The 25,687-nt window shown below is 38.8% G+C and overlaps 1 protein-coding gene across 2 annotated transcripts in view; it reads right to left on the bottom strand.

The window, feature by feature from the left end:
• CTNNA3 (catenin alpha 3) overlaps positions 1-25,687 on the bottom strand; it is a 1,571,950-nt gene that overhangs the window by 723,484 nt on the left and 822,779 nt on the right. For both annotated transcript variants that reach the window (XM_030862371.2, XM_060286489.1), the window contains exon 8: positions 14,580-14,660. In XM_030862371.2, coding sequence (XP_030718231.1) covers positions 14,580-14,660 — 81 coding nt within the window. The remainder of the gene's footprint in view (positions 1-14,579; positions 14,661-25,687) is intronic.

Here is a 25,687-nt window from a genome sequence, read left to right as displayed (position 1 = left end):
GTTCTTGCCCTCACACCTTAAGTTATTAAACAAGTATAACATTCTACTACAATTAGTTCTTTTAAATTAGATTACGTGTAAGCTTATAAATGACAATCAGGCAATTACTCTACTCAGCAGATATTTTATGAAATTTAAAACTGAGTTGGAAAATTAATGCATTGTATTTATATAATATTGAGTCCTTAAAGATCACAATATCTTGAAATGTTTCATTAACAATGTCAGTGATTACGAATGGCTCCAAAGTTTTTGGTCAACTCCCTCAATTTAATAATCTCTGTAATAAAGATATGACTAGCTATCAGACAGGGAATTTGTAACTTGCCTTCTGTGAAAATTGTATTTTAGAATATTTTTTAAAACCAGCAGACACTTACTCTAGTTTTGGATTACATTAGAATTAATATATTTTCAAGGGGTTAAATGATGTAGCTACATGAAAAAAAAGCACTGTCTCTCTTCCTATAACAACTGTAGGATAATAAATCCATAATAATTATAGATTTGGGGGAGAAAAATACCTTTGTCTAAGACAATGGAGCTTTCTCAGAAGAACTGTGAAATTTTTATGGCTATCAACAATTTCACAAAGGCAGTAGGAAGATCCCCAAGGAAAGATTCTGCTTAACATGCAGAACAGCAAATCACTAATGGCAACTAATTAACATTTACTGAGCATTTACTTGGACAGGGTGTAGAGTGCTAAGTGTTTACAAGGCAAAGGGTAGACCTTGAGTGAATGAACTGTTTGATGTCCATAAAGAGTGGACCACAGAAGTCAGGCAAGAGATCATAAGTTAGGAGTTGCGCTGGGAAATGCAAGTTGTGTTAGTTCCACGTACATGAGAGAAAAGTAGAAGAAATCTCTCAGAAGGGGAGCTGTTGCCAATGACCATCCCTCCCCTTTATCCTTTTCTTCCTTCATTTGTAACCAGGACATATAGAAGGGAGGCTAAGAGGAGATTTACACTAGAGATATGTGGCTGAAAGCCAGCATACATATGGGAGGTAATTCAAGCCAAGGAGGTGAAGAGAATCATATAGAGGAAGATGCACAGTGAGATGTCCAAGAATAAAATCTTAAAAAATATTACCACTTATGGTAGTCGTGCAGATGGAGAGCAGGACCTAAAAAGAGGCTGAGATGATGGCCAAGAAACAAAGAGAGGAAATGACCCAACAGCTGAAAGGGAAACTTTCAAATAAACCTCTGTATCAATGCTCTTCAAATGAACTTATCCTACCAAACACAATTATAACACCCACATTATGGATTTGTTGAATCTTCTTTTCTGTGTATTTGATTTCATTCAATTCAACAAGCATTTCTGAACACGATTTCCTTACATTTCTACCAAGAGCTAGGTATTGTGATAAATGTCAGGTTGGAAACACATGATCCCTTATAATCCTCCAGAAACACAAGTATCTAGTGTGACTGGAATGTGGTGGTAGAGAAAAGATTGAAATAGAGTCTCATTAGGCACAATGGAAATAGTGAAAGGTATTTCAGGCAAAAGAACAAAATTCAGACAAAAAGATTAAAAGATGACAGAAGGAAATGGCCAGAAATTGGTGACTTTTGTTAGACATGAGTGATACGCTTAAGAGATAGCAAACCATCAGCAGGCACGGAAATATCCTTCCCTTTGAAAGCATCTTCAACCCATGCAAACAAACAGCACGATTAATGCGAACAACCCACAGTTTTCTCACAAGATTCTCTCTCTTACTGATTCCTGATCATTTACCATTACGTTCATAGCTCTGATTATAGGCTACGTTAGAGGCCTTTGGTACTTTACATCTCATCCACTGGACCAGTCTCTGATTTCAAGTGTTGCTGGGGGGTGGGGACAGTTCCACGTCCTCCAAAGACATCCCACCTCGAGTGCATTCCATGCTTCTTCTTGTTATTCTTTCTCAGGGCCTGCTCCAAGTCTCTATGAGATTCTCAGCTCAAGCACAAAGAGCCTCAAAGTTCTAGAGAGTCAATACTACTGGGAGCAACCCTCAACCAACGGGTACGGGAGCTACTGGATAAAATTCCCAGCTTCCATCTATTGGTCAGACAATTCTGGGAGGCATTCCGTCACTTCTCAGAGGTCCTTAAGCAACTGTTGCCTATAGTGATGACCTCAATCGCGTATCCTTTCCTCCTTCCCTGCCTGTTCTCTTATGCTTGATATTCTTTTACACTTGCTTCTTGGAAGTGCCTCTCAAATAAATAACCTGAATAAAGGCCCCAGTCTCAGGATCTGCTTTCAGGAGAATCCAATATAGACACATTTATCCAGTGTTAGTGCTGTTTGTTCGCGTAGCAAGTAATAGACTCTGATGTCTTACATAAACTACCCATTGGTGATCATACTCTGCCACTTCTGCTTTGCACACCACTGGGTTTAATTCTGCTATCTCCTGTATTATGGCTGACCATGAAAGAGGAAATATTATGAGATCAGACCACAAATGAACATAGGGACAAAATATGGAAGACCCCGAATGCCATGTTAAGTAATTTCCTTTATATGTTCTGACATATTCATATGGAGTTTTTTTCATTTCAATTGTACATTACCACTGATGAAAGTGGTTTGGGATCTCAGATAAAATATTTCTCTACAGTGGAATTCCAAAAGTGACGGTTGTATGTGCAAACTGTAAGAAAGACCTGCCCACCCTCTAACCCCCACTAAATAAGGGAATAGAAAAAATGAAACTGTGTGTGAAAGAGGAATGGAAAGAAGAGAAAGTGTTTTAGAAAAGAATCACCCTCAGGGAAGTATAAAACTTGTATTTGTGTATTATTAATGCCATTTTAATTTTAAGTCACAGAGCAAAATATGACTTTCAAAACTCAATTAACTAATAGGAACTAAATCACCTAATAATTAATTCAGCATATACCTACTGTGTCAATTTAATGAGATGTGTATCTTATGGATACTTAATATTATTTGATGACAAGAATGAGGAGAAGGAGGTACAAGAACCTAAACACATTTTTCTGAGTGTGGCACTGGTACTACCAACATGGAAAAGATATGAGTACAGCAATTTTATTTGACATACCTTAAGTCTTTATTATGGCCTTTATGAAATAGACAATTATTTCTCAATATATATAAAAATTTTAACCTGCCTTTAGTGAAATCAAATATCTGTTTCACTCTGCGTAATTCAGTAGAAATGGAATACATTTGATTGTTTTAATTTTCTAATGAAGTAAAGAAGGTTTAAAATCTTCCTTATTAAGAATTTTAATATGCGTGCAGTTCTCAAATAAATGAGAAAAGAGATTAAAGGAACAAGAAAATTGAAATTCTAAAAACATGTAAAATAAATAATTAGGAAGAAAAAAATTTATAATAGTAAAATCAGTGTATTACACACTAGAAGTTCTGAAGGTGAATAGGTCATTATTCCTGGCCCCTGGCATAGTGGTTACAAATTTGGGCTGGGTTTAGATGGACGGACCTGTGCTGAAACCTTGGCTCTACCAGTTAGCTGGGTAATGTTCAGTAAATTGAGTCACCTGAGAGGTTCAGATAGTCATACTGTGGCATTATTTCTTGCTCCGGGGATAAAAATCAATAATGTAAGGACTACAGTGGGTAGAAAGCATTTGCTAAATGAGAGATGTTGTCATAACTATCATTTTAAGGATTTAAAATCCAGTGTGAAGAAAAATCCACTAGAGAAGAAAAAGACAAGCAGTATATGATTACTGCTGAAGACAAGCAGTATATGATTACTGCTATAATACAACTACCAATGCTGTAAGTGCTCTAGGAAGAAAAAGAATAATTCCAGCTGATAAAAATGGCAAAAGTTTCATGGGAGAAATAGCATTTATGTTAGTCTTGAACTTCCTCAGTCACTTAGGGGTTGGGTAGGGAGAGTAAGGGAAATAGGAAAGGCACCACATTGAACAAGCCATATATACAAAGATGCATGTGTATCTGGAGGTGAGTATGGAAGTGGTGGGAAATCTGGTGAATAGCAAGTAGACTCTAGCCAGAGAACAGGTTAGTGTGCTGCTGTGAAGCAGGAAGAACTGAGGAAGAAAGTGAAAGGAGAAGGAACGTTAAGAATTATGAGGACTGAGAGGAGACCTTCAAGATGGCAGAGGAGTAAGACGTGGAGATCACCTTCCTCCATCTACATGTGGAACAACTCCTACAGAACACCTACTGAACGCTGGCAGAAGACCTCAGACTTCCCAAAAGGCAAGAAACTCCCCACCTACCTGGGTAGGGCAAAAGAAAAAACAGAGACAAAAGAATAGGGACGGGAGCTTCCGGGAAGATGGTGTAAGAGTAAGACGCGAAGATCACCTTCCTCACCACAGATACACCAGAAATACATGCACACGTGGAACAACTCCTACAGAACACCTACTGAACGCTGGCAGAAGACCTCAGACCTCCCAAAAGGCAAGAAACCCCCCACGTACGTGGGTAGGGCAAAACAAAAAAGAATAAACAGGGACAAAAGTATAGGGACGGGACCGGCACCAGTGGGATGGAGCTGTGAAGGAGGAAAAGTTTCCACACACTAGGAAGCCCCTTCGCGGGCGGAGACTGCGGGTGGCAGAGGGGGAAAGCTTCGGAGCCGCGGAGGAGAGCACAGCAACAGGGGTGCAGGGGGAAAAGCGGGGAGAGATTCCCGCACAGAGGATCGGGGCCGACCAGCACTCACCAGCCCGAGAGGCTTGTCTGCTCACCAGCCAGGGTGGGTGGGGCTGCGAGCTGAGGCTCGGGCTTCTGAGCGCCCGGAGAGGACTGGGGCTGGCGGCGTGAACACAGCCTGCAGGGGGTTAGTGCGCCACAGGCTAGCCGGGAGGGAGTCCAGGGAAAAGTCTGGACCTGCCGAAGAGGCAAGAGACCTTTTCTTCCCTCTTTGTTTTGTGGTGCGCGAAAAGAGGGGATTAACAGCGCTGTTTAAAGGATCTCCAGAGACGGGCGCGAGCTGCAGCTAAAAGCGCTGACCACAGAGACGGGCATGAGTCACTAAGGCTGCTGCTGCCGCCACCAAGAAGCGTGTGTGCGAGCACAGGTCACTGTCCACACCCTGCTTCCGGGGAGCCTGTGCAGCCAGCCACTGCCAGGGTCCCGGGATCCAGGGGCAATTTACCTCAGAGAACGCACGGCGCACCTCAGGCTGGTGCAACGTCACGTCGGCCTCTGCCGACGCAGGCTCGCCCCACACTACGTGCCCCTCCCTCACCCCCGGCCTGAGTGAGCCAGAGCCCCCGAATCAGCGGCTCCTTTAACCCCGTCCTGTCTGAGCGAACAAGAGACGCCCTCCGGCGACCTACACGCAGAGGCGGGGCCAAATCCAAAGCTGAGCTCCGGGAGCTGTGCAAACAAAGAAGAGAAAGGGAAATCTCTCCCAGCAGCGGATTAAAGCTCCACAATCAACTTGATGTACCCTGCATCTGTGGAATACCTCAACAGACAACGAATCATCCCAAATTGAGGAGTTGGACTTTGAGAGCAAGATTTATAATTTTTTCCCCTTTTCCTCTTTTTGTGAGTGTGTATGTGTATGCTTCTGTGTGAGATTTTGTCTGTATAGCTTTGCTTCCACCATTTCTCCTATCCATTTATTTTTTAAAGATTTTTTTCTTTTTTTCTTATTTTTTTATTTTAATAACTTTATTATATTTTATCTTAATTTTATTTTACTTTATCTTCTTTCTTTTTTTTCTTCCCTCCTTCCTTCCTTCCTTCCTTCCTTCCTTCTTCCTTCCTCCCTCCCTCCCTCCCTCCCTTCCTTTCTTTCTTTCTTTCTTTCTTCTACTAATTCTTTCTTTCTACTTTTTCTCCCTTTTATTCTGAGCCGTGTGGATGAAAGGCTGTTGGTGCTCCAGCCAGGAGGCAGGGCTGTGCGTCTGAGGTGGGAGAGCCAACTTCAGGACACTGGTCCACAAGAGACCTCCCAGCTCCACATAATATCAAACGGCGAAAATCTCCCAGAGATCTCAACACCAGTACCCAGCTTCACTCAATGACCAGCAAGCTACAGTGCTGGACATCCTATGCCAAACAACTAGCAAGACAGGAACACAACCCCACCCATTAGCAAAGAGGCTGCCTAAAATCATAATAAGTCCACAGACGCCCCAAAACACACCACCAGACGTGGACCTGCCCACCAGAAAGACAAGATCCACCCTCATCCACCAGAACACAGGCACTAGTCCCCTCCACCAGGAAGCCTACACAAACCACTAAACCAACCTTAGCCACTGGGGACAGACACCAAAAACAATAGGAACTACGAACCTGCAGCCTGCAAAAAGGAGACCCCAAACACAGTAAGATAAGCAAAATGAGAAGACAGAAAAACACAGAGCAGATGAAGGAGCAAGATAAAAGCCCACCAGACCTAACAAATGAAGAGGAAATAGGCAGTCTACCTGAAAAAGAATTCAGAATAATGATAGTAAAGATGATCCAAAATCTTGGAAATAGAATACAAGAAACATTTAACAAGGACCTAGAAGAACTAAAGATGAAACAAACAATGATGAACAACACAATAAATAAAATGAAAAATACTCTAGAAGGGATCAATAGCAGAATAACAGAGGCAGAAGAATGGATAAGTGCCCTGGAAGACAAAATAGTGGAAATAACTACTGCAGAGCAGAATAAAGAAAAAAGAATGAAAAGAACTGAGGACAGTCTCAGAGACCTCTGGGACAACATTAAACGCACCAACATTCGAATTATAGGGGTTCCAGAAGAAGAAGAGAAAAAGAAAGGGAATGAGAAAATATTTGAAGAGATTATAGTTGAAAACTTCCCTAATATGGGAAAGGAAATAGTTAATCAAGTCCAGGAAGCACAGAGAGTCCCATCCAGGATAAATCCAAGCAGAAATACTCCAAGACACATATTAATCAAACTGTCAAAAATTAAATACAAAGAAAGCATATTAAAAGCAGCAAGGGAAAAACAACAAATAACACACAAGGGAATCCCCATATGGTTGACAGATGATCTTTCAGCAGAAACTCTGCAAGCCAGAAGGGAGTGGCAGGACATATTTAAAGTGATGAAGGAGAAAAACCTGCAACTAAGATTACTCTACCCAGCAAGGATCTCATTCAGATTTGATAGAGAAATTAAAACCTTTAGAGACAAGCAAAAGCTGAGAGAGTTCAGCACCACCAAACCATCTTTACAACAACTGCTAAAGGAACTTCTCTAGGCAAGAAACACATGAGAAGGAAAAGATCTACAATAACAAACGCAAAACAACTACAAAAATGGGAATAGGAACATACATATCGATAATTACCTTAAATGTAAATGGACTAAATGCTCCCACCAAAAGATACAGATTAACTGAATGGATACAAAAACAAGACCCATATATTTGCTGTCTACAAGAGACCCACTTCAGACCTAGAGACACATACAGACTGAAAGTAATGGGATGGAAACAGGTATTTCATGCAAATGGAAACCAAAAGAAAGCTGGAGTAGCAATTCTCATATCAGACTAAATAGACTTTAAAATAAAGAATATTTGAAGAGACAAAGAAGGACACTACATAATGATCAAGGGATCAATCCAAGAAGAAGATATAACAATTGTAAATACTTATGAACCCAACATAGGAGCACCTCAATACATAAGGCAAATACTAACAGCCATAAAAGGGAAAATTGACAGTAACACATTCATAGTAGGGGACTTTAACACCCCACTTTCACCAATGGACAGATCATCCAAAATGAAAATAAATAAGGAAACACAACCTTTAAATGATACATTAAACAAGATGGACTTAATTGATATTTATAGGACATTCCATCCAAAAACAACAGAATACACATTTTTCTCAAGTGCTCATGGAACATTCTCCAGGATAGATCATATCTTGGGTCACAAATCAAGCCTTGGTAAATTTAAGAAAACTGAAATTGTATGAAGTATCTTTTCCGACACATCGCTATGAGACTAGATATCAATTACAGGAAAAGATCTGTAAAAAATACAAACACATGGAGGCTAAACATACACTACTTAATAACTAAGTGATCACTGAAGAAATCAAAGAGGAAATTAAAAAATACCTAGAAACCAATGACAATGGAGACACAACAACCCAAAATCTAAGGCATGCAGCAAAAGCAGTTCTAAGAGGGAAGTTTATAGCAATACAATCCTACCTTAAGAAACAGGAAACATCTCGAACAAACAACCTACCCTTGCACCTAAAGCAATTAGAGAAAGAAGAACAAAGAAACCTCAAAGTTAGCTGAAGGAAAGAAATCATAAAAATCAGATCAGAAATAAATGAAAAATAAATGAAGGAAATGATAGCAAAGATCAGTAAAACTAAAAGCTGGTTCTTTGAGATGATAAACAAAATTAATAAACCATTAGCCAGACTCATCAAGAAAAAAAGGGAGAAGATTCAAATCAATAGAATTAGAAATGAAAAAGGAGAAGTAACACTGACACTGCAGAAATACAAAAGATCATGAGAGATTACTACAAGCAACTATATGCCAATACAATGGACAACCTGGAAGAAATGGACAAATTCTTAGAAATGCACAACCTGCCGAGCCTGAACCAGGAAGAAATAGAAAATATGAACAGACCAATCACAAGCACTGAAATTGAAACTGTGATTAAAAATCTTCCAACAAACAAAAGCCCAGGAACAGATGGCTTCACAGGCAAATCCTATCAAACATTTAGAGAAGGGCTTCCCGGGTGGCACAGTGGTTGAGAGTCCACCTGCCGATGCAGGGGACACGGGTTCCTGCCCTGGTCTGGGAAGATCCCACAGGCCGCAGAGCGGCTAGGCCTGTGAGCCATGGCCTCTAAGCCTGCACGTCCGGAGCCTGTGCTCCGCAACGGGAGAGGCCACAACAGTGAGAGGCCCGCGTACCGGGGGAAAAAAAAAAAAAAAAAAAAATCATTTAGAGAAGAGCTAACACCTATCCTTCTCAAACTCTTCCAAAATATAGCAGAGGGAGGAACACTCCCAAACTCATTCTATGAGGCCACCATCACCCTGATACCAAAACCAGACAAAGATGTCACAAAGAAAACTACAGGCCTATATAACTGATGAACATAGATGCATAAATCCTCAACAAAATACTAGCAAACAGAATCCAACAGCACATCAAAAGGATCATACACCATGATCAAGTGGGGTTTATCCCAGGAATGCAAGGATTCTTTACACAAATCACTAAATGTGATAAACCATATTAACAAACTAAAGGAGAAAAACCATATGATCATCTCAATAGATGCAGAAAAGCTTTTGACTGAATTCAACACCCATTTATGATTAAAAACCCTCCAGAAAATAGGCATAGAGAGAACATACCTCAACATAATAAAAGCCATATATGACAAACCCACAGCCAACTTTGTTCTCAATGGTGAAAAACTGAAACCATTTCCATTAAGATCAGGAACAAGACAAGGTTGTCCACAGTCACCACTATCATTCAACATAGTTTTGGAAGTTTTAGTCACAGCAATCAGAGAAGAAAACGAAAGGAATCCAAATTGGAAAAGAAGAAGTAAAGCTGTCACTGTTTGCAGATGACATGATACTATACACAGAGAATCCTAAAGATGCTACCAGAAAACTACTAGAGCTAATCAATGAATTTGGTAAAGTACCAGGATACAAAATTAATGCACAGAAATCTCTTGCATTCCTATACACTAATGATGAAAAATCTTAAAGTGAAATCAAGTAAACACTCCCATTTACCGCTGCAACAAAAAGAATAAAATACCTAGGAATAAACCTACCTATGGAGACAAAAGACCTGTATGCAGAAAACTATAAGACACTGATGAAAGAAATGAAAGATGATACACACAGATGGAGAGATATACCATGCTCTTGGATTGGAAGAATAAATATTGTGAAAATGACTATGCTACCCAAAGCAATCTACAGATTCATTGCAATCCCTATCAAACTACCAATGGCATTTTTCACAGAACTAGGACAAAAAATTTCACAATTTGTATTGAAACACAAAAGATCCCGAATAGCCAAAGCAATCTTGAGAAAGAAATACGGAGCTGCAAGAATCAGGCTCCCTAACTTCAGAATATACTACAAACCTACAGTAATCAAGACAGTATGGTACTGGCACAGAAACAGAAATATAGATCAATGGAACAGCACAGGAAGCCCAGAGATAAACCCACACACAGATGGTCACCTTATTTTTGATAAAGGAGGCAAGACTAAAGAATGGAGAAAAGACAGCCTCTTCAATAAGTGGTGCTAGAAAACTGGACAGCTACATGTGAAAGAATGAAATTAGAACACTCCCTAACACATACACAAAAATAAACTCTAAATGGATTAAAGACCTAATTGTAAGGCCAGACACTATCAAACTCTTAGAGGAAAACATAAGAAGAACACTCTATGACATAAATCACAGCAAGATCCTTTTTGACCCACCTCCCAGAGAAATGGAAATAAAAACAAATGTAATATAAACAAATGGAACCTAATGAAACTTAAAAGCTTTTGCACAGCAAAGGAAATCATAAACAAGACAAAAAGACAACCCTCAGAATGGGAGAAAACATTTGCAAATGAAGCAACTGACAAAGGATTAATCTTCAAAATTTACAAGCAGCTCATGCAGCTCAATATTAAAAAAACAAATAACCCAATCCAAAACTGGGCAGAAGACCTAAATAGACATTTCTCCAAAGAAGATATACAGATTGCCAACAAACACATGAAAGGATGCTCAACGTCACTAATCATTAGAGAAATGCAAAGCAAAACAACAATGAGGTATCACTTCACACCAGTCAGAATGGCCATCATAAAAAATCTACAAACAATAAATGCTGGAGAGTGTGTGGAGAAAAGGGAATTCTCTTGCACTGTTGGTGGGAATGTAAATTGATACAGCCACGGTGGAGAACAGTATGGAGGTTCCTTTAAAACTATAAATAGAACTACCATATGACCCAGCAATCCCACTCCTGGGCATATACCCTGAGAAAACCATAATTCAAAAAGAGTCATGTACCGCAATGCTCACTGCAGCTGTATTTACAATAGCCAGGACATGGAAGTAACCTAAGTGTCCATCGACAGATGAATGGATAAAGAAGATGTGGCACATATATACAATGGAATATAACTCAGTTATAAAAAGAAACAAAATTGAGTTATTTGTAGCGAGGTGGAGGGACCCAGAACCTGTCATACCGAGTGAAGTAAGTCAGAAAGAGAAAAACAAATACCATATGCTTACACATATATATGGAATCTAAAAAAAAAAAAAAAAAGGTTCTGAAGAACCTAGGGGTAGAACAGGAATAAAGACTCAGACGTAGAGAATGGACTTGAGGACACGGGGAGGGGGAAGGGTAAGCTGGGACGAACTGAGAGAGTGGCATGGACTTATATATACTACCAAATGTAAAATAGCTAGTGGGAAGCAGCCACATAGAACAGGGAGATCAGCTCTGTGCTTTGTAACCACCTAGAGGGGAGGGATAGGGAGGGTGGGAGGGAGACGCAAGAGGGAGGAGATATCGGGATATATGTATATGTGTAACTGATTCACTTTGTTATAAAGCAGAAACTAAGACACCATCGTAAAGCAATTATATCCAATAAAGATGTTAAAAAAATAAAATAAATAAAGTTTATAGCAAAACTAAAAAAGAAGAAGAAAAATTATGAGGATTAAGTTGGTGCCAAATTATAGAAATTCTGAAACACAATGCCAAGGACTTTTGTCTTTGCTCTCTAGTGCAACAAGCAATGAAATCACAGAGCAAGAAAAGACAAATTGTTTATTTGAAATAAAAAAACAGTAAATCACCTGTAGGACATTCATGTTATTACCTCAAAATGTATAATTTGCTTTTTCCCAGCTATGTTTAAGAAATCTATCTCATTCCTCACAGATGAAGTCCATTGATTCTCTGAGCTAAAATGTTTCTGTGCTGCCAATGGACAGGCCATGGGTAAGCAAAAGAATTAAGATGAATGAGCAGGGAGACAGGCTTTGTTTGCTTGTTTTTTTCCTACTAAAAACAAGCAAACAAACACAGATCTAGAACAAGAAAAGAACATTAAATATTCCAATGAAAAACACTGTAAGGATAGGGACTTTCTCCTTCCTCTGTAAAAAGTACAGTATATACAGGATGCTTAAAACAGACTGCTTAATAAATTTTGCAAGAAGAGGTGGAGATGACTCATGTTGTTTAAACTAGTTTGTATTATTGCCACAAGCATAAACATCAGGATGGAAAATTAAGTTCTTGGGAAGGCAAGTGAGGATACTGAGAACAGATCAGAGCAACTACCTCAACTCATCACACTGAAGACCATGGATGTCTCCAAAGACAGCTCCTAACAATCCCATCTTCCCATATACACATGCCACTCTTCCATAACAGATAGTGCTTTTACTTCCTCCTGTTGACCTGGAGCAGGGTTTGTAGTATGCTGATCTATAGAATGCAGAGGCAAAAGCATCCTAGTGACTTTGGAGCTCAGGCACTAAGAAAGCCTGTCAACTTCCATCTCTCCTTTCTTGGAGCCTTGAACCAATAATCCAGGCTCCCCTGACAGAGAGAAAGGCCACATGAATGGGGGCCTTAGGGGATTAGACACCACGTGGAGAGAGAGAAAAAGAAGAACTGAGACCTCAAATACTAAGCCCTGAACCCAGACACCATTTGAACTACCACTGCCTACGAGACCACAAGTGAAAATACTACAGAAATGGACCCCCTAACAGCCCCACCTGCACCCCAGCCAACCTGTGGAATCATGAAACAGTAAAATGGTTGCTATTGTTTATAGTGGTTTGTTAAGCAGCAGTACTTAACCAAAAAAATGAAGATGTGACCTGTGAAACCACAGGGAATTTTCATAACTCTGGAACACAGTAGTTCTCTAGGAGCTAGAAACATCCTCTTACTACGAAGAAAAGTATTAGTAACCCCCTTGCTGTTTCTCTGTCTCACTGATGATGTGAGGTGGAAATCAGAGTAGGATTGCAAGATGAAATACAAGATTCTTGGTTAAACTTGAATTTCAGATCAACGCAACTATATTTTATACGTAATTATGTTCCCATGCAATATTTGTTTGCTGTTAATCTGAAATTCAAATTTAACTGGTCATCCTGTACTTTGATTTGCTAAATCTGGTAATCCTACACACAAAGGATTGCTTTATTTTAACTTTTTTTAAAGAAAAATAATTATTCCAAAAGCTTTGGAGGTCTAAATGTACATCAGGTCTTTGTGCATAACTTTGTTGAAGGGAATCTAGAGGGATGAGACCAGAATGAAAGACACAGTTGTTAACAGCTCATAGTAACAACTTTTCCAAGTCCTGGGTGGAGCAGATGGGGTAGAAATACTGAAGAAGGTAGAGAATGAAAGTAGTACAACTAACAGGGAGGACAGTCCTGAGGGTGAGAGTTCCTGAAGTGGGTGTAGGTTATGAGTGGATGTAGGTTCAGTCCCCTTCCTCCTTAGGTGGGTCACCTCACTACACTAACCTGCTTTCTCATCTGCATCATAAGACAGGTTGTGCTAAGATCCTTCCAACTCTTACATTCCATGATTTTAAGTGCTGACAGTAGAAACAGAATTCCCATTAAGGCCATAAAGTTGAGAAATTGGAATTTTCTCAGCCTTCAAAATTGTGCTTTCACACAGCTAATATTACCTGGCTGGGGATCCCTATTTATTCCACTTCCAAATCTACTTCTGAATTAAAAGATTGCTCAGGCCATTTTACTAAATCTTCCCGTTAAACTACAATAATATATTGCATTAATAGTTTATGGTTGAAAAGTTTTTGCCCCACTTTTATGTGTTGATAGTGACCAAGTTAAAGCTGTACATGAAAAAGAACTCCGGTTATTAAATAGTGGAAAGGAATGGAAAGCAAAGGTCTTTGAAAATAGCTAAATCTTCATATTTCTGGAGGAAAACATTTCAACTTGTGGCATAACACTAGACTTCTAAATTATTTAATGAAATCCTTTCTAATCCTATGTTCCTGATGACCTAAGGTTAAAAGCAGCCTTAACTTAAACAGAAACTAATTTTTGAAGCATCCTGGCAAGAGTTAGAAGGGGAAATTGGTAGGGTCTCTGAATTGCTGGCTGTTTGCTCTAAGCATTTGGATAATAAACTCAGTTTTTAATGTAATAGAATCAATTTACCAACATTCTCTAAAAATTTACTATGTACCAGGCACTCAGAGACATTTCAGCCCTATCGTGTATTATTAATTCCATTTTATAGGTTCAGAGAGGCTCAGAAGGTGCAATCTGTTCCTGAGGTCACACAGATGATGATGGCAGGGCCAGCATTTGAATGTAACTCTGCCTAATATTAAGTCCCTTTCCTCTATCTTACGTTTGCCACAAAAACAGCTGAGGTACGTAAATGTGGAAAGTATATATTTATTGTTCTTGTTATGTGTTCTAAATTAATTTAAAAAGAAGAAAAAAAGGTTCCTTTTGCTTGGTGTTTGTCTCCACGTTTCTCTCCTCACTCACCTGTCTGCGCAGGTCTCTTGTCTTCTTGCACATGTTTTCTATTGCAATATTCAAGGTATTACTCCTTTCCTTTTTTCCAGTCTGCAAGGGAGAAAAAAAAAGTGGCATAAGCAATGGTATCAAATTACTCTTTATCACCTAGCAATTTGCTTTCTAAATTTCCTGAAAATAACAGCTTGAAAATTCAAGAATAGGTCTCAAAACTGCTATGATATTGCATATGATTCATGAGTACTTCGCTTAAGAGTAAGTCAAATGCTGATTAAAGTTCACATTATTTTCTTCTTTAAGCTTTTGTAATATTTATGATATAGTGCTGGGCTGCATTCAGTATGGCAGTAGGCAGAGCATTATCTCCAAGAAACCCTGATCTTCACTCTTCACAAGTCGACTCTTTAACCACTAAGCATGCAATTAGCTTAAAAGCATTAGATGCCCAATTTGTCAACTTCCGTGGGAGTTTCTGAAGTCATTTTCATGGTGTATTGTGTAAGTTATGCAGAGCCATATTGGAGCTTTGCTAACACTAAATAAAATATGCAGTGCAAATTCATACAATTTGCAAAAGTTGACCACAATTTTAGCTGACAATATTCCAAGAACAAATTGTTTCAAGTGAAAACTGGACGCTGTTTTTGGCTCTTTGAGATAATTTGTGCAACACCTTTAAGCAGAACAGTTCTCTCTGTTATATCCTTAACCTAAATCTTTAGGCTATTAATCACACTGAGAGTCACCTTGGTTGGTATTTTCTACATATTACTTTTGTGGGAGACAACTGAATTGAATCTAATCACACTTTTTCAGTGATACCTTATATAAAAGAGATTGAAAAAAATCATTATGTGATTCACCTCCAGGAATATTGCTACCATTTAAAATAATAAACTGAAAGAGCTCTTTAGAGGAGAACTTGAAAATCAGGAAGGCAAGTTTTAAGCAGCTGATACCTGAGGGAGTTTATAGCATGGACTCTGTGAAGAGGGACATTGAAACAAAGTATAGACCATTAGGCAGCATGCCATACACTACTCCCAATGGCTAAACTCACACATAAATCCATACCTTCAAGTGGAAAGACTCCTTTATAAGAAATTCAAGACCATCTATTCTCTATCCTAATCTATGTTTTTAGTCCTATCTTCTGCCACCTCTTCTCAAGTACTGTCCTTTACAGTAACAATATTTCTATACATTTCTATCTCTTCTCCCAAGTTCTTACATATAATGTAGCTTTGACTACAGCAAGTGTCTCCCAAAATAACTCCCTATTAAAATCCTACCTGTTTCTCAATGGTTTCCATGCAGAGTTATCCCCAACAACTCTGCTCAAAAGTAAACCCTCACCTCTCCTTTTCCGATAGCATTTTGAAAATTTCCTAAAATGCTCATTTAGTTTCGTACATGCTCATCACCTTTACGATATTGTTAAAATCTTGATGTTGGCAAGTATATCTTAATTTTTTTTTATTCCTGAAAGTAACATGTATAGAACTTATTAAATAGTGTTGACTAGTTTATAAGTGAACAACTTGATTCAAAACACAACATAGTTTTACTAAGAACCTACTAGATTCTGGAAGAGATTTTAGCATCTGCTCAAGGCACAGCTAAATCATCTATTAGCTGAGGTTGTTGGTACCCACCTAAACTTCAGTTAGACCTAGTTTTTCTCAGCAGTAGCATTAATGATATTTATGATTGGAAAGTCACCATCATCTGAGCCCATTCTGTACACGGCAAGATGTGTGGCATCCAGGGACCCCTGTCTACTAAATTCCAATAACAATGCCCAGGCACTATGAGAGACAAAAATTGACCCCATGCATCTCCAGATACCTCCTAAGGGGAAACACAGTAGAGGGCTATTAAGTTCTTTACCACATTTTCTTTTTGAGAGTGAGTGTGCAATGTGTGCATGATGGAGACTGTGTCTAGTGAAGGAAGTGGGGAGAAGAAGAAGGGAGGAATAGGAAAGAGACATAAAATTCTGAATGTCATAGTAATAAAACAATGGTAGCAATTACTCGGATTGCCACCGATACACAACGGGCTGTACGACAGGTTCTCATTTTACCTAAAGAATCTATCCCTTATTCTCCAGTTTAAGGCACTGGTAGCTCTTGGTTTTCTCTTTCCACTTCACAAAAGCAGAGCTAGTTCAAAGGAGGCAGGAGTAGGACAGACAAAAAGACACTTCCCACCCCCAACACACACAAAGCATCAGGAATAATATGAAAGACTTCTGTTGCGTTGGTCGTAAAAACTCAATAGTTTCTGTGATGTGATTCATCAAACAACTAAAAGATGTCAACCTTCGCAGAGCTAACAGCAATGGCACAGAAAACTTTAATAAAGGATGACAGGGGGTGACAGCATGAAGAAATTAAATAAGGACTATAAAGATGATTTCCTAATTTCTACACAGAGCTTCACCCTAGTTTAAAAGGTTTCATTGGGTCAAAGACATTTTGTTCTCCAGGTAATAAAAGAAAGTCACTATCATTTCAAGAAGTATAGTTTTCCCTTCTCTCTTCCCTGCCTCTCCGCTTCCCTTCCCCACCTTTCTTTTTTTTTCACCCCCAGAGTTTTACTGGGTCCTTGCTCTATTTATCCAGATGTATTTGGCTCAGTCAAGCCATTTTATGCCTTTTTATTACTTTCGCATGGCATAAAAATAAATAAACAAGGAGAAATAGCCCCATCCTGCTTAAAAGCCCTCATTACTTCTGTTTTCAAAGCCTTAACAAATCATCAAGCAATGAGCCAGGACTGAAGGTGAATTCTGTGTGCTGAGGTAGGGGACAAAAAGGGCAGGATATTAAAACATAACCACAGATAACAGTCAGAGCCTGCCTACATTTGCTCAGAAGAGAAGATGCTCCTCAAAGGAAGCCTTAACAGAAGCCATCATTAGGTCGGCATAGCCCTGCTAATGGAAAAGGTACCACTTACAGTAAAGGGCGGGGGCAAAAAAACTCGGAAAACACGGTACAGATCAGCACTGTATAGGGAAAGCAATCACATTCTTCATCAGTAAATAAACTGCCAGGAAGGCTATACTGAAAAGAACAGTTCTGAGTACAGACTTCATTCAATGAAATCTCATTAAAATTATTATTGAATATTATAAAAACTGTCCCAATGTGATCTAGACTTATAATCTCAACTATGAGTCTTTCCATGAATTCTGCCTCACCATTGCTCCCATATAACTATCACAGTTAACGGCACTCTCTCATGTGGTTCCCTAAAGCTGCCCACACGTTTGGAAAAAGTCACTTTATAAATAAACTCTTCTTGAGTTATCTGAATTTGAGTGTTCCATCTGTTTCCTGCTGGGACCCTGCTGGATAACTTTCTAATACTGGGCTGTCCAATATGATAGCTACTGGTCATATGTGGCTATTCAAATTTAAATGTAAATTAATTAAAATTAAATAGCATTAAAAATTCAATTCCTCAGTTTCTTAATTTAAAGTGAGCAATAGCCACGTGTGTCTAGTGGCTACTATACTGTACAGCACAGATACAGAATACTTATCTCAGAAAAATGGATTAAACAGCACTGTTCTAAAACATATCTTTGTTTATTCAAATGTGTAATGAGTTCCTACTTTTACATAAGTCACCTTTTATTTGAGAATAAAATAATGAGCAAGAAAAAAACAAAATCCCAACCCTCAAGATGTTTAGTAAAGAAAATCGAGATCTAATTCTGTCCCTTTTTTGTTCTGAAAATCTTCACTCTATTCCCATTGCTAATGGAATTAAGAACAAACTCTTGATCATAGTGTGCAAGGCCCCACAGGATCTACCCCCATATTTACTCATCAAACATTAATGAGATACCTTAATGGATCTTTTATTTTTTAGGCTATACAATCACAACTTGGGAACTCACAACAGGTGAGTGACAGACAGATCTTTATTTCAAACACATCAGTCTGGCTGGAGTCTGCACAATGTATTTGAGGAGATTAAGAACAGAGACATGCCAAAGAATTACACAGTTCCAGCAACAGCCCACAGGAGAGATGAAAAGTGTGAAAATTCACGCAATGGCAGTCATGAAACCAAGCAGGACCCTGTGGGGCTCCTGGGCACAGAAGCTTTTCTGTGTCCCCTGTTTCTTGTTTGTAGGGAATAGATTCCAGCCTCCATGAGCTGCCCTGATTTCCCAAGGGCAGATTCAAACAGTTGCTAATCAGGGAAGGGATGTGATGGGGAGACAGGGAGGTGCGATCAAGAAACAACAGTGCAGCCTTGGGGCAGGGCCCTGGTTCCCTCTCAAGGGATACACGTAACATCTTTCAGCTCTTCTGCAGAACTAAAACCCCTACCAAAGGGAAGATGTTCCACAGAGAAGGTCACAGTTTGATAACCTAGAGAAACTCATCAGGAGACCACCTGAGGCCAGATTAAAGGAACCAGAGAAGCTCCTTAGGAGACCACATGAGGCCACATTAAAGGAGTGCAGGCCCTACACACACCCTGATGCTTAGCAGCAACTCTGCCCTTGGACCATTGCTATAAACCTCCTCACCAAATCCCTCCGGGTTGGGACACACGGTTTTGAGAGGCACGAGCCCACTGTGGCCCCCTTTGCCTGGCCAAACAATAAAGCTATTCTTTTCTACTCGACCCAAAACTCTGTCTCCAAGATTAGATTCAGCACTGGTGCCCAGAGGCTGAGTTTTCAGCATCAGTCAGGATGAAGATGATAGACTTAAGGACTCTGAATGAGTAATCTGGGTAGGATGACAGTGACAGATGCTGGCAGGTGAAGAAGAGAGAACAATCTCTCTCACTAGACTTTACAGTCCTCGATGGAGAGAAACTTTGCACGTGTCATTTATCCCTCATAGCGTCCAGCACAGTGCTTTGCACATAGTAGGAGCTCAGAAGTTATTTGCTGAATAGAGGAAAGAAAGATTGGATAATCTTTGGCAAATCTTTGGCAAATCTCATAACATTTCTAGACCTTATTTTTCACACCCATAAAATGAAGATTTGCCCCAAATTGTTCCCATATTTCTAACTCATATTCTATGAAAGGGCCATGTTCTCTTTTAAAAATTATAGAATAATCTTGCATAAACAGCTGTTAAAAATGTGTTGGAAACATTCATGCATAATATAAATCTGCGTTGGTACAAATAAAAGAAGACTTTTGAACTAGGAAGGCCACGATGCTGACCTTACAAAAACTAGGAAGTCTCAAACACTAAGGGATGAGGTTTAAAGCAAATGAAAATTTATCTAATTCACAGTCAAAACAAAATGTTACCAGGGCAGAGAGGAGCTCTGTATGGAGTTTAAAAAGCAAGAAAAAAATGCTTTTGTTGTTATTTTGTTACGTTTTCTTTTTTGTTTTTTAAATGTGTGCCATTTTATTCAACCTTTTAAAATGACACAGTTCCCTTTAAATGGGAAATCTTTATTTCATGGTAAATATGAATTATGATGCCCTTAAATTAGTTCCTCTCTACAGAAATAGCTTTAAAAATATTTTATGTTTAACACATAGCAGAGGCACAGATTCTAGTCCACATTTTTCGGGCATGAAAGACATACAAATAGACGAACATAAATGAAAAATGAATTATCTTCTAGACTGCCACTGTACTGAGTGGCATGTCAGGAAAACTTAACATGGTATCCTAAAAAATCTTTCTGAATCAAGGTTTGTGCTATGAAAATGAAATTAAAACAAAAAATTAACTCTGATATTTGAAATAAGGTTTTCAAAAAATAAGTTTATAAGAACAGAATGACTTAGCTAACAAGGGAAATAGGTTGAAGATTTCAAGTGTCTTGAACTTTCATATCTTTTGGGAAAGTACAATGCCACCCCAAGTAGCTGCCTGCTGGGGTGGAACCGGAAGTCAGTGAGTGGGAACCAACTTTGTCCAATGTCTGCCACAGCTAAGTATTTTACATGTATCTCCTCAAATGCCATTCGCCATAACTCTTCACACATTTGCGCATGAAGACACTGAAGCTCAGTAAGTTTAAATACTTACCCCAGGAGGAGACATAGTAAGTGGTAGGATCAAACTGAACTGAGTCTAGCCTCATACTTTATCTACCATACTTGAATGAGCAGTAACTTAAACCCAAATTAATGTTTTATATAAGTTTATATCTTAAAAATAATGAGCAGAGTAGCATAGAAGTTTGTGGAGTCAGTTAAAATTGTTTGAATCTGTGGCTTGATGGCTTTGTGTCCTTGGACAATTAATCTCTCAAAGTTTTAGTTTCCTTACCAATAAAATGAAGATAATATAGCAATTATATCATAGGGTTACTGTAAGGAATAAAGAGATGAAGGATGTACAAGTTACAGCAAACAGTAAGGGCTCAAGACATGTCAGCAATTATTACTGTGCTTGTCAAGAATGGCACCATTGTTACTAACACTTGCATTTCCTCAACTACACCAGCCAGCTGATTTCCCTATGCTTTTCAAAACACTAAACCATTATCTTGGAACGCCCTAATCAGTTCTCTTTCAACAGGAAATTTCTTAATTCGTAACTCAAATTCAGTCCAAGCACCTCAGTCATCTTTTCTGACTCTCCTCAATCTAAACTGCACAATAAAAAAAAAAGACATAAAAATAAAAACCCCTCTCATCTCTTTTTCCACTAATTTCTCCACATATTTTAATTATAGTACCTGTGAAACTTCTTGTCATCTTTTATTTACACTCTGACTCATCTTTTAAATTGCCAAGTCTGTAATCTTAGTATCTACTCAGCGTTTGGCACTCAGTTAATGGCTGTGGATGAAATACATAGATGGAAAAATGGTTAACCACATTTTTATTATAGTAAATAATAATCAAATAGTTTTATTAATAAAAATTATTATCTTTTTTAGAAAGTAATTAACAATCATCCTGTTAGCTGTCAAATACTTTATTCAATCAGTGTTTTTGTTCAAAGACTATTACCATTACTCCTTACAAGAAGGTACAACATAAACTTGGTGTGAGGATGAAACTAATATGTGGATCAGAAAATGGGAGTTTTGAAATAAGCAACCTGTGTGACCTTAACTAAGTGGAACCCCCTCTCTTGTCCTTATTCTTCGCATCTGTAAAAGAAGGCCATGAGGGGCTTCCCTGGTGGCGCAGTGGTTGAGAATGTGCCTGCTAATGCAGGGGACACGGGTTTGAGCCCTGGTCTGAGAGGATCCCACATGCTGCGGAGCAACTAGGCCCGTGAGCCACAACTACTGAGCCTGTGCGTCTGGAGCCTGTGCTCTGCAACAAGAGAGGTCGCGATAGAGGCCTGCACACCGCAATGAAGAGTGGCCCCCACTTGCCACAACTAGAGAAAGCCCTTGCACAGAAACGAAGATGCAACACAGCAAAAATTAATTAATTAATTAAAAAAAATAATAAAAGAAGGCCATGAGACTAAATGATCTCCAGAGTCCCTCCCAGCTCTTGGAACAAGAGGTGCTAGAGTTCTCTGTTGATATATAGTCTAGTAAGTGTCTAGTCAAGCACTGAGAACATGACACTGCAGCCTGGTGCATGTGTTCTCAGACCAGAGATGCCTAAGCCAGATCCCATGATTTCAACAGATATACCCCAAGCACGACAGAAACATCTGTGGGTTTGCACTGCAATAACATCCAAATTGTTTTACTGGTGATGTTCCTCACCTCCTTTAAATCTCAGAGATGGATATAAACCATGGCCTTCTCCTTTAACCATGTTGCCATGGAAAATCAGTCATACATATGTGCAAGTGCAGAGGCAAAGATCCACTCCAATAACCAACAGGTAACTTTGAAAGTGACTGGAAGAGTCAGGAGTAACCTGATACTTTTTCTTTTCCGAAAATCACTGGCCCTTTCCCTCACCAGTTCTCACTTCAAGCTGTTTTGTGATAACTTGTCTCAATCCCCACCTCCCATTTTTCCTCTCTTGCTGCTAGCGTTTATTGTCCTCCACTCAAGCCCAGCAAACTCTGGAACTGACACTGTTCTTAATAAAAAGAAATTGAAAAGATAGAGTTTATTAATTTCAGTGATTCAGCATTCACCTAAATTTGCTGTGACCCCTGCTCGAATGGGTTTCAGATCTTGCCAGCTCCTAGGTCAGTGACTATTCCTATAAATCACACTACGGTTACTATTAAATAAAAGGAGTATGTTCAAAATTGAAGGTTTTACTTAGGTTCAGAGTAGAATCCAAGGATATTGTATACATTAAAGGTACCTAAATGCATGTCTCGGGTTCATGCAGTGAAAATACAAAATACAGATAATCAAGGTATGTAACCATATTTCCATCTTTTATGTTAAATTTTTTGTCATTTCTTTTATAAAGTGATGGCTTGGTTATTTAATGGTAACATAACATTTTTATTTGACATAGCAAAATAACAGAAAACCTTCTGTCAGTCTCACAGGTTGTGTATGTGCATGTGTTTTGTTTCTGTTTAAATAAATATAAAGCTTTGCGAATTAATGGTTTAAAAAATGAAATAAGAAATCTGCCTAATCTCACAATAAAATTGACTAAATCAGTTAGTGGTGCTGCTGATGTAAACAGATTGAAATAATTTCTGTGGTTTTGAAACTGAACCTATTTTCTCAGCTTGTTCAGGACTTTTTATCAATTGCATTGCATTTGAATCAATTGCATTGATTTAAAAATAGCATTTGTGTTAAACTGCTTTTATAAGTTGGTATAATAGTGGAATCAGATAAGCTTTCTTCAAATCTTAGTTCCAAGACTTATTAACAAGGTGACCAAATACCAGCTATGTAAGCTAAGCTTCAGTCTCCTCATCTATAGAGTAAGGATGACAATACTTGCTGTAGAGGTTGTTGTGAGAATTAAATGAGATAATGTACATAAAACATGTAGGGCCATAACTGCCTTATAACTGACATTTAATAAATTATATTTATTATTAGCAATAAAAATAATTGTCTGTTAGATCACTGAGGGTTAAGGGCATAAACCATTTTATTCACTGGTATATTTCCAGTGCTTGGCCATAATACATGCTCAGTGTTTATTGATCTGAATGAATAAAAAAAAGATTGAACTGATGAATGAATTAACATATGAAACATGATAGAGATCTATCTGAAAAAGATTTGCCTATTTTCATCTAAAAGACTGTAGATCTTGTTACACAGCTCATGGACCCCTTGAAAATAGTATAATCTTCAGGACAGTCAATGTAGACAAAATATAGATATCTAGGCCAAAGTTCACAAATCCTCTAATTTCAGTTAATGGTTAAACTATGTATTATGTTTTTACTGACATTTAAATTTCCAAAATCCCTTTATTGAGTCATTGTCAGAGGTTGCTAGCATATTTCAGAAGGAGATATGGCTCATTCTACACATCCTTTTGATTTTGTGATGCCTGACCCAACACCAGCTCCATGACAGTGCCTATCCATGAAGAAAACAACTATGATGTTAAGTAAGAGTGGCTGTAAGAAAGTGGAAAAATGCAATATTTTGTGTTGTCAATTATACCTTGAGTTCTTATGGCAAAAGCTTTTTTTTTTTTTTTTTTTTGTGGTACGGGGGCCTCTCACTGTTGTGGTCTCTCCCGTTGCGGAGCACAAGCTCCGGACGCGCAGGCTCAGCGACCACGGCTCATGGGCCCAGCCGCTCCGCGGCACGCGGGATCTTCCGGGACCGGGGCACGAGCCCGTGTCCCCTGCATCAGCAGGCGGACTCTCAACCACTGAGCAACCAGGGAAGCCCAGTAAAGGCTTTTTTTTATGACATTCAAAACCACTACCAGAGTCTAATATGCAATGATACGGCATTGTACACACAGTCCAAATAAATTATTTTCCTTTTTTTTTTTTTTTTTTGCGGTACGCGAGCCTCTCGCCGCTGTGGCCTCTCCTGTTGCGGAGCACAGGCTCCGGACGCACAGGCTCAGCGGCCATGGCCCACGGGCCCAGCCGCTCTGCAGCATGTGGGATCCTCCCGGACCAGGGCACGAACCCGCATCCCCTGCATCGGCAGGCGGACTCTCAACCACTGCGCCACCAGGGAAGCCCCCTATTTTCCATCTTTTAAACAGAACCACTGTTCTCTAGTAATTTTTCTGTCTCTACAATGCTTTGGGAGGTAGAGTATTAGAACAATACTGACCTCATTAAAATTTTATCGTCTGTCATTCCCACAGTTTCTTAAGTCTAATTCCCACTCCTTTTGTTTCCTCAGCCAGGTTTTCATAGTTTAATTATACTCAATATGTCAAACTTCAGCCAACAGTGAGCTTTACAGTGTTTGAGTTACAGTCTAATTTTTTCTATTGCCCATACATACGAAATCTAGACCACATTGATTTCCACCATTTTGATTACTGTTTTCACTTTCACCATCAATTGTAATCTGTGTCTTTCAGACATGTTTATTTTTAACACTATAAAATAAGAGTACAATGGATTTATTTTTTATTGATTAAAGTAAATACTTTCTATCATTGCTGTCTTCAATTAGCACTTTCAAGGCTCATAATTCAAAGAGTTTCAGATTCTGCAGCATGGAGGAAAGTTAAAGAAAGGTTCCACTTAGAAGAAACTTAGCCTATAAAATTCTTTTTCTTTAAAATTTTAGCAGGTAATAATTTTCTTCACAATTAAAATTTCCTTATAAATAAAAGATAATAGGCATATTCTTTTATATCAAGTCTGCTTAGCCTATTGAAAAGATATTATTTTTTATGAAATTTGATTTGTGCATATATCTTTAACAGAAAAAAAGTCTCGTAAACAAGATCTAATTTATGTGCAGTCAGAATAACTATTGATCCATGTGGTGTAATTTGAAAGGCACCAATGGCGACTGCTTGAAAATATTCTGTCCCTCCCATGTACCCACTCCCAGACCCTACCGGGTATATGAAATGTTCCATTCCTCTCTATTACATTTAAAATATACATACGGCATTTCACACTGAGGTACCAGACCAAGATAATGATTTTCAAAAGAAATAATTAACCTCACATATATAACGAAGGTATAAAGGTCAAAAAGTGTGGAGACTGAGGAAGATTTTTAGGAGAGGATTTATAGGGACAAAGCTAATCTGAGATTCCCATCCT

This window comes from Globicephala melas, chromosome 16, assembly GCF_963455315.2.
Source record: "Globicephala melas chromosome 16, mGloMel1.2, whole genome shotgun sequence".
Taxonomy (NCBI): domain Eukaryota; kingdom Metazoa; phylum Chordata; class Mammalia; order Artiodactyla; family Delphinidae; genus Globicephala; species Globicephala melas.
Note: the sequence above shows the minus strand (reverse complement) of the source record. Positions and strands in the feature narration are given on the sequence as shown.